The sequence below is a fragment of the Pecten maximus genome, chromosome 7 (genome assembly GCF_902652985.1).
Source record: "Pecten maximus chromosome 7, xPecMax1.1, whole genome shotgun sequence".
Taxonomy (NCBI): Eukaryota; Metazoa; Mollusca; class Bivalvia; order Pectinida; family Pectinidae; genus Pecten; species Pecten maximus.
The window spans coordinates 3406657-3417789 of NC_047021.1; the positions used below are offsets into that span (position 1 = coordinate 3406657).

General features: G+C 36.6%; 1 protein-coding gene across 1 annotated transcript; it reads right to left on the reverse strand.

The window, feature by feature from the left end:
* Positions 1-5776: 5776 nt before the first annotated feature.
* LOC117331349 (RNA-binding protein spenito-like) lies at positions 5777-11003 on the reverse strand. The gene is made up of 2 exons (XM_033890034.1): positions 7274-11003; positions 5777-6942 (listed from the first exon to the last, which is right to left on the reverse strand). The coding sequence occupies exon 1, from the start codon at positions 10901-10903 to the stop codon at positions 8627-8629; it is 2277 nt and encodes a 758-aa protein (XP_033745925.1). The 5' UTR covers positions 10904-11003; the 3' UTR covers positions 5777-6942; positions 7274-8626.
* Positions 11004-11133: the final 130 nt, after the last annotated feature.

An 11133-nucleotide genomic window follows, 5' to 3' on the forward strand; every position in this document is an offset into this window, starting at 1 on the left:
CTCCGGTCACATACACACGATACCAGTGATGGCGTCTCCTGTCACATACACACGATACCAGTGACGGCGTCTCCGGTCACATACACACGATACCAGTGACGGCGTCTCCGGTCACTTATACACGATACCAGTGACGGCGTCTCCGGTCACTTACACACGATACCAGTGACGGCGTCTCCTGTCACATATACACACACGATACCAGTGATGGCGTCTCCGGTCACTTACACACGATACCAGTGACGGCGTCTCCGGTCACATATACACAGCGATACCAGTGATGGCGTCTCCGGTCACATACACGCGATATCAGTGACGGCATCTCCGGTCACTTATACACGATATCAGTGACGGCGCCTCCGGTCACATACACACGATACCAGTGATGGCGTCTCCGGTCACATACACACGATACCAGTGATGACGTCTCCGGTCACATACACACGATACCAGTGATGGCGTCTCCGGTCACATACACACGATACCAGTGATGGCGTCTCCGGTCACATATACACGATACCAGTGATGGCGTCTCCGGTCACATACACACGATACCAGTGATGGCGTCTCCGGTCACATACACACGATACCAGTGATGGCGTCTCCGGTCACATACACACGATACCAGTGACGGCGTCTCCGGTCACATACACGATACCAGTGACGGCGTCTCCGGTCACATATACACGATACCAGTGATGGCGTCTCCGGTCACATACACACGATACCAGTGACGGCGTCTCCTGTCACATATACACGATACCAGTGACGCAGTCTCCGGTCACTTACACACGATACCAGTAATGGCGTCTCCTATCACATACACACGATACCAGTAATGGCGTCTCCTATCACATACACACGATACCAGTGATGGCGTCTCCGGTCACATAAACACGATACCAGTGACGGCGTCTCCCGTCACTTATACATGATAACAGTCAATCTATAGGCTATTAAAAGGAATATCGTTCGTCTTTCGTAAAATACTTGGGATCGAGATGCCTTATCGCGAGCATCAGCTTTAATGTCTTATACAGTTCAGTTATATATGAAACGTCATTATAAGCGGAAGGTATATAGGATATATAGAACAGGTTCGGTACACAATTATCACAAACAACAATTTTGAAGGATTGTTTTTTTGTCGTTTTTTTTTTATTATTAACATTGTCAAAAACATTATTTTAATAAAATTCATTAAAAAAAAATCCATACTTACCTATTTTTTAAACTTACCTTGGCCGATGGGCAGCAATTGTTCCCCTCAGCATAATAAGTGGTACTTTGACCAGCCGATGGTAGACCTGACACGTAATTCCCGTGTTTCGGGCATATTTAGGTTTTCCACACACTAACAATGTTCAGCAGGATCCAAAGATCAGACACACTACGCATAACGTACTAGTTAGAGCCGTCCTTAAATGACTTTACCGGGACGTTAAACAAAATAAACTAAACCAAACTAGCCGCAGGCATCGGTTATACCTCAAATCTGTGTACTATCTGCGGTTTGTGTGGTCAACCAAGGTCTGCCACTCATCAGAGGTCCGACCTTTGCAATTCAAGTTATCTCCCTTTGTCCATTTTCATCACTTTCGTATGAAATCGTAATTCACAGAAATTTAATAGGTTTTTTTTGTGTGCATTTTTTAACATTATAAATACAAAATTCATTTTCCCAGCAACAAACCTACCTTTCTGGAACAGCATGCTCTGGCTTCAGTCAATGGATTTTGCATTCTTCATTTTCTGTCCAAATGATGGCAATTCTATCAAAACACAGCAAATAAAAAACTTGTTTCCTCTTCAAATAAACAGCCTCTTTGCTCGTCTTATTGTGTCCCTTGCTAAATTACATGCAAACAACATTAATCTCCGAACGCCAGTCTATATCATGTTAACATTCCCTAGACAAGATTGTACATTTTCCTTCTGGTGCTCACTAGAATCTCTCCAGAATTTGCCTACTATCTTTTAATTTTGAAAAATATAACATATACCTAGCTAGTATAAACAAAACCATTTAGACTGAAAATCATTCTGTCCGGTGCTAGATAATTTTCGATTTGCTTATTAGTATTTTTTTTTTTTTTTTTTGTATGACTGCATAATAAAACTTGTGAGCTACCAACTTATAAACCTAATTCTCAAGACTTTTAACATAACATTCTTATTTGTACATCATTATCTTCGAATCGATTACATCTGTGCCAGCAACATAAAACTTTTTAAACTGGTGGTTTATCTTTGAAAACAAAAAACAAAAAACTTAATACCAGATATGTTGCATGTGGGACCCCGTTGGCTTTAAAATCTCAATTTAAAATTGTAACAGACGGGGTGTTCACCTGTCTAGTCGTGAACAGCTATAGCTAAATAACCATTTTTTTTTTTTTTAGAAAATCCAATTAGCAGCAATTCAATACAATAGCAAAACATTTTGCAACTGGATCGCCGAAAAAAATAACACCAGGTTCATATATATACATATAGTTGGTTCATCATTCGCCAGGATAAAAAGAATCCTACCGTTTAATTTCCAAAAATGAATTTATATTTAGTGGTCATTTTACACTGAAAATACGCCTTAAAATCAAATTATTGCTGATATTTGCTTCATAATCATTAATAACATATTATAAATATCAATACTGAACTATTTTAAATTTCAGGAAATCAAAGTTTTCCCCTATTATAAGCAACTGGAATCAAAGGAACACGACAGTCCAGTCATTGCAAGCACATTTGATGAGAAAGCCGAAGTATTGTACAAAGTTTGATCAATAACTCAAGAGAGTCATAGCTTGAGAGCTGCAATTCAGTTTTAAATCCATAAAACCAGCAGATAAAAACAGTTGTTAGATTTTGGTTTCTTCCACTACATACTTCTATGGAAATTATTACCTTAATTTTGCAGAAATACGTAAATTTGTGAAATATACACATGTACAACACTTTTCAAACCGGTTGGTAAAAACATCCATATAACACATCTACACAGACAGTAATCGCACTAATGCAAAAAAGTTAATCAACATGGACTTTACTGGAGTATATAAATATTTATCATGTCTTGATTCAAGTAAGGTAGTCATGACGTAATTAAAACCAACATGGGATTGTTTTTCAAGCCAAAATGACCAAAGTCAGTCACTGTGTACGTAATTATAGTTTGGTTTGTTTTTGTTTACGTCCTATTAACAGCCAGGGTCATTTAAGGACGAAACAGGTTTTGGAGGTGGAGGAAAGCCGGAGTACCCGGAGAAAAACCACCGGCCTACGGTCAGTACCTTGCAACTGCCCCACGTAGGTTTCGAACTCTCAACCCAGTGGTGGATGGCTAGTGTTAAAGTGTCGTAATTATAACGTAATATATATAACGTAATTATAGAAAATTTGTTTCCATGTGATGTTTTGCTGATACAAACTTTGTATTGTTTTACTGTTATTATTGTTAACCCAGGTCTGTATGTCGGATTTCAATGTCAATACTTCTGAAAAAAATTGTGGAATTGAATATATATATAACTCCAATGTCCTTCACCACCCATAGTCATCATGCTTTAATTTCTAAGAGCGTCATCAATTTGTGAATTGCTACTGAAAATGTGTGATTGAATTGGGATAACATGTACATTTCTAGTCAGCAAGTCAAGGGTCATAATTTCCAATTGACTAATGTTTCCTTTCAAAAATATTTGCAGAAGAATGACTTTAATGTCTGATGGTCATAATTATTTTTTATCATAAAAAATAGCATCGATATTCATTTCAATGAGAAAAAAAAAAGTTACTTGCATGAAGTTAATCTGCTTGGCCTATGCATATGTAAGCTGTTGCATTATCCAGAAAACCATATTTCTATTTATAGCAATAATAGTGTCCTTGACCTTCGTATACAAACTTTTCTTGTTTTCTCAAACAAAACAAACGTATGAATGCAACAGCTGGAACTTGAGTTATATTTTTCTATTGGAATCAATTTTATATTGACGGCCTTCACCTTAAACATAAAGAGAAGACAACCCACAGAAAACTATATATAGCTACAAAATCATCAGCATAGATGGCCAACTAGTATTCAGAAAGGGAAACCAATGTTGGTTACTAGGGATTATTCTCCACTGGCCATGGGGTCTTAATGCTATGTCTACCTTTATACTACTAAATCCAGCAATTATCATTTTATATTACAAATAAATATTTATAAAGTACAAAATAAAGTATGATGTACGTATAAATGTAATAAATTGGATGCTAACTGTTATTCAAAGTTCATTGTGCATATATATGTATATACATGCATTGTTGCAAACTAGCAAGTACGTATATATATAATGTACATTTGTGAGGATGATTTTTAATTGCATAAGTGCAATGGCTGCCCGATGCGTTAGTTAAAATTTCTACATCAACTTGTTTGAAAAGTGCCATTTAACACTAACAAAGATAGTCATATTTTAAAAATGGTTTTACAGAACTTCATTTTAAACTGATCATTAATATTATTCTATGTAGTAATCGGACTGAATAAGTATCCTTTCTGTTAAGCTACTTTCTTACATTAGTCTTACATAATGATCATTAAATATGCCGAAGTCTCTCTTAAATTTATAATACACCCATGCCTCGCTGCTTCTGGTTAATCTACCAATGCCTCAAGCTCTCTGTTATCTAAATATTAGGACGTCGACTGTGAATTTGAAATGGGACACAAACCCCAATCAGTTTTTTATCTTGAAAATATAAAAACCAAAATTATCTTGTGTACAGCAGCTGGGACCTTCACTGTACAGCAGAATGTGTATAATATAAGTTGGGTTATCAAACTCTACACAGGCATCTGTAATGTTGAATTGGTTCAGCTTCTAAAATATTTTGATGTGCCATAAGACAGCCATTACTTGGTGTTTTATTCACCAACTTATATAAAAATTAATAGAAGCTGTGTACCAGAAAACATTCCAAACCCCTGTTCTTCTTTACTGTTTAAATTTAGATTTATATGTTTACACTTATTAATTAGAGCTAAATAAAATCCCCAAACCAGCATGCTATTGTTTCTATACAATGTCATTGTTTTTAAAATTAAGAATGCTAGTGCTGTCATTCACAAAATTCCTTCAAAAGATCCAGTTATAGGATCGATGGCAAAGAACCTTCTCCTGGAGGACATCCATATTCTTATTGCCAAAAGTAGACGATGCAGGTTTAGCTTTCAGACGATATTTGAATACAGCGCTCAACTCCGTCTACATGTTTAATATATGTACAGCAGCAGAAATCACATCCGTGAAAAGCAGGCTAGGGGTATTTTACACCACTGATGTTCAGTCAGTATCAAATGGTTGGTAGAACTTTGCAGAATATTTTAATTGCTCTTCCAGACGAAAAAGAATTTATAAGCATTGTACCAGCTAGGCTTGTTGAGCCAATTCTAATTTTCACTAGTTTGATATGTAAAAACATGTTAACACACAAACCCTCTGAAATTTCCTTGAGAATTTGATCCGCCATCCCATCCATGAACTTCGAATGGAAAGCACATTCTCACTAGATTTTACACATATATGTTTACCAACATTGGTGTAGAATTCTATACTTCCAAACACAAGGACTTGTATTCGGGACGAATAGAAAATACACTTTTTCGATGCAGTTCACAACATTCATCTTGATGTTACACTCGATTTAACACTGAGGTTTTTGAAATGATGACGTGATATTGCATTATGCAACAACGACACTTTGAAAATGAATCACGATACCTGTACTTAGTGTAATTGATGTTTATTCTATCCTAAAATTGTACAATACATGCCATTATTACACAGACATATTGACACCAAGTTGAATCATTCTCACGGCCAAGACATTTCCTTTGAACTACACAATCGTATTTTTTCGTGAAATGCACATGACGTCAGACGTTTATATACACTTTTCACAAACTCTGTACACATTTGAATTCTATACATGACTTCGTATGCACAAACAGAAAATCTCCAAGGATTTCAGTGGAATTCCTCAATTCATAACCAGCAGGCTAGGGGTTCCTTTGTCACCAAAGAGAAATGTTGTAAAATTATTTACACAAATAGTTTGGAATAAAAAAAAATACTTTTGGAATGACACTGCCAAATTATTGAACCAGGCCACAAGAATCACTTCTGTTTTCACTAAAATATTTTCACATGTAAAATGATTAAAATGATGACAAAATTCTCCAAAATTAGAAGCAAAATTTGAGAAATCCACCTTGGAAAATGAAAGATATTTTTGACTTCCAAAATGTTGCCAAAACCTGAAGGTGCACTTCCGAATCTCGCACTTAAAATGGTTGAATTTTAAAAGCATCTCCCTTTTAGTTGAGAATTATTTCTTACTAATCTACACCATTTCCTTTTCACTCCAGAAGAACTATAAAACACAAGCGGGGAATCGCTGAGCATTATTCTTGGCACAGGCATGGGGCACAACATATATAATAAGATCACTTTGAAGAAATTTTTCAACACAAATACACAATATGTTGACACACTTGATCTTCATAACACAATGTACTTCATCACAATAACTAAAACACTAAATAAGATTTCTTCATTAGAATGCTGGTATGTACATCTCAGACACCTCTGAGGATTGTCATCATTTTTTTTACCAGTGTCACAGAATCTGGCTCACACAAGAATGTCTACATCACAGAAGATGGTCAACGGATTCCAGCACCGGCACTGATCAATTATCAAAGGAGTCTGAAGATAACAGATAGCATTTTGTGCTTTACAAGACAAAACTTGTACACAAAAGCACAAAATATGATGACTTCCAAACACAGCACTTGAGGAAAGACCCTTGAATTAACATCACAATGGCCAAGGTTTCACATCACATCTTCATGTCGACGTAATTGATTACATTCCACTAGTAGGCGGCAGTCTGAAAAGACACAAGGTTTATGTTGTTTATAAAGAGATAATTTAAACATCATTAAACAATTTAAACCAAGTAAATATTTTAAAGCACAGTATACACATTAAGGTTCCTTTATACGGGTTTAATGAATACTGGATGCTTTATGAATATATTAACTAAAGTACAGATTTTAAGTTTCCATAAAACTTTGAAAACTTTAAGAAGAAAAGTTTCACAATCTCCTAGCAGTTACGAAGTATGTTATACCAGGTACAATGAAAACATCTTAGATCAGATGAAATTATATATATAATTACCATATCATTAAAAACTGCAATCGTCATTTATCACTTACATAAAGCTTACAGCACTGCGAGAACTGTTCTAGAATCTTGAATCATCCTCGTCTTTCTGGGGGACAGCTTTGTATACATCTGATAATCTGTCGAGTTACTTTTAAAATAATGATTATGTGATAACAAAATGCCATGATTATATACTAATTCAATGTGCAGACACTTAAAGAAACATCGTTCATCAAAGTCAATAATGAATATACACAGATAAAGCAGAATATTGGAACAAAAGCATTTTTCTACAGCTTCATATAACATACATCCGATTCCTCTAACAAACAAAAGGGAGCATGTAAAAATTTCAATAACAGTCTTTCAATCAAGAATCAAATGTTTTCCTATCAAACTATTATTTTATACTACCACCACAAAAAAATACGATGTTACAATCACTGAAAAAATATAATAACCACTTCATTTCACCAAATGAGTAATTTCATGATTTACCATTCCTTGCAAGGTTGAATGAAAAAAATCTTTTCAAAATATAAAAGCTAGAAGTCAAAGATACTGTCTCTATACTTCTAGTTATTCGTTTCTTTGTCAAATTTATTTATTAATGTCTGTGTCGATCTGCATAAAATCTGGTAAGTTTAAAAAAAAAAGGTACTCATATGATCATTACATATCCCGAGTAGAGTTTAAAGATAGATTTAGAGTCATTACAGACTGATGGAAATTGGTATAGTCTGTACAGTATACGTACATGACAAGTTGACAACATATCAAATGTTTCCAACAGAAATGCAGAGAATATTAAATACATGTCAAATCATTAATCACACAATCAAATACTACAGTATAGTTATGGTTTTAAATTGTTGAATAATTGATATTCAAATAGCTGCACATTGGTAAACTCAAATTACTCCTAGACATTCTGATTCAAATTCCAAATGATGTCCAACAGAAACAATTAAATGACAAACAATTTCACAAAATTATCACTTCCTCACAAACACGTAATCATTTCCTCACAAACAACTCTTTAACAAATTAAAATTAACTTTCAGTCAGCCTTATCATGTAATAATCTTGCCTTCATTTAACTATCAAGGTAATTCAATTTGGTTTTGGTCAATTAAATGATACTTTAAAACTATATAACATGTAAAAGTGTTAATAAAAAAAATGTCAAATACTTTTTTACATCTTTGATTATTGTAAAAAATACAGGGAAAAACAATAACGGCAATGTAACATTAATTTCATCCAAAAGTATATCTAAATGGTACATGTAAGTACTAATTCAGCATTGAAAATGTCAAGTGATCATCACTGCTTCTAAAATGTGTAATGCTATATATTATAATGACTATGAGACACTAAACTGGTGACAATGGACAATTAATTTATGCAGCTCCTCGAATGACAACAATCACCATGTAATCATCTTGAACTGCAGGCTCTGGGGGAAGTCTTGGTGCCTTGGTCATGAGATAGTCATAACCAAACTGACAAGGTGGAAATGCGTACAACACACCAACATTGTCTTTATCTTTTGAGTCGTAATTTGGAAGGGAAATTACACCAGCGGCATCTTTCTGTCGTAGGTATGTCACCAGATTTTTCAGAGGTCTTTGTTGAACTGAAGTGTCTTCATAATTTTGAAGAGAACCACTGAGTGCCAGAAGAATGCAGTGACCACGAGGCCCAGCTCCTGTTACTCTGCGGCCAACATCTTCCAATTTTGGTTGGTCAAGACGAAGTCGCTGCTTGACTTTGAGGACAGGTGTTTCAGTTGTAGATGGGTCCCTCATCATATTATCAACCAAGGTCACATTTCCTCCAACAACATGCATCCTTGCTGGAAAAGCACTACTCTTCAGTATCAATGCACCATTCCAAGCTGCTGGTAAACACTTTGACATATCAGCTATATTTTCTACCATCTCTAATGCCTTTTCAGTTTCTTTATCGCCTTGTGATATTCTCCTGTCATCAAAACGTCTCGAATCACTTCGGTCATTGTCACTAAAATCTCTTTCTTGTGAATGCACAGGACGACGTCCATTATCCCGGTTTCTTCCTATATCTCTATCTTTTTGGTCATACTTGTTCTCTTGACTCTTTGAACGTCTATGCTGCCGATCCATGAAATCGTCTGGCGTTCTTGGCCGTCTATTCCGGTCACCTCCCTCCCATACATCTCTAGCTCTGTGTCCCTGGTTGTTGTCTCTGGGATCTATATTACGCTGACCTGGGCCTCTGTCATCCAATGGCCAGTCATCTCTATGTGGCTCACCGGGACCATCAAACGGTGGCCGCCATTGTGGATTTCTACCTATGTCTCTACCATCCGGTGATGGGGGATCATTTGGTCTAGGTGAACTTTGGATATGACTAACATCTGCAAAATCAACCCTTAACCGTCTATTTGAATCTCCTAAAGGGAATCCTCTCATTTCTTGACAGGCAGCTGTAGCAGCGTCAATGTTGTCATACAATACGTAAGCGTAATTCTTCCCATGTGGCCACTCAATCCTGTCAATTACTCCAAATCTGTCAAATTCACGTTCTAATGCCTGATGAGTCACCCAAGGTCCTAAGCCTCCTACCCACAAACACGTAGTTGGTGTCACTTTCCCATAACCTATTTTGCACTGAAATCTTCCTATGTACTGTCCAGACATCTCAACCTTTGCTCGATGTGCACAATCTAGGTTCATATATTTCAAAAAAGCATAGGCATTTCCCTGCCCTCTTTGTGGTCTCTTCACATCAATGTCTTCAATTACACCATATCTCTCGAAAATCTGTCGCAGTTCCATCAAATCAATATTGTAATCCAGATTACCAACAAACAATGTTCTGGTTGCCTTAATGTCATCTTCGGGATTGATGTGATCAAGATGGTAAGGAAACTTTTCATTTGGTGCCTTTCGTGCAGCACCATCTTTCTGAAATTGCTGTTGAAAATTATCCCTCTCCATTGATCTCATTGGCGGAGGCATATCGTCCTGGTTTGCAAAATAGCCACGTCCCATATTTTGACGTCTGTTGCCACCTCCCCTTCCCATACCATCTCCACGCATGCCTCCATACTGCATGGGAGGCGAGTTGTGTCCATAACCTTTGCTAGGTCCGCCATAATCTCGACCCATGTCGGTATTTGGACTACTACTGCGTCGTCTATGGAACACAGGATCAACACGAACCGGGCGGTCAAAAACAATTAATTTCGATTTGGCGTGTTTTGCAGCTCTGGCATCTTCAGGGTAACGGAAATTGATGTATGCAACTCTCTGATCTCCTGTGAATGTTACGTTCACATTGAACTCTCCAAATTTCTTGAATTCGTGATATAAATTATCTTTCAAAACGGTGTCCGGTATTTTGCTCGAAATGTTACTTAAACACAAAGATCTGTATTCTGGTCCTCTTACTTCTGACCTTGCAGGTCCAAATCCGTCCCCCATCCTATCATGATATTTGTTACCTCTGGGCATTGGTCCAAGATCATGATCAAAATCTCGGTATGGTTTTGGTTTTGGCTCGCGTCCCCGGCTATCACGCCTGTCCATGTCTGGTGACATTCTGTCCCTAGATGATTCATGGTCGAGCCCAGGGTACCCAGAGCGTGATCTTTTACTCCTAGGTGAACTTTCGCGATCTTGCATACGTTTCATTGTAAAAAGTATAACTTAAACTGATTACCCTTTCTGCAAAACGCACCGAAATTCCTTACAGTGTTGGCGTCGCCATTTTCATATAATTACTCCCGGTGTATTCATACGCGGTTTGGCGAATTAAACACCCAACACGGTAAAAAATAAAATAATATATAAAATGTATGCCCCAAATGATTTTATGATACTGTTGAATAAACCAAATCCATTTAAATATGTTTCTTTTATAT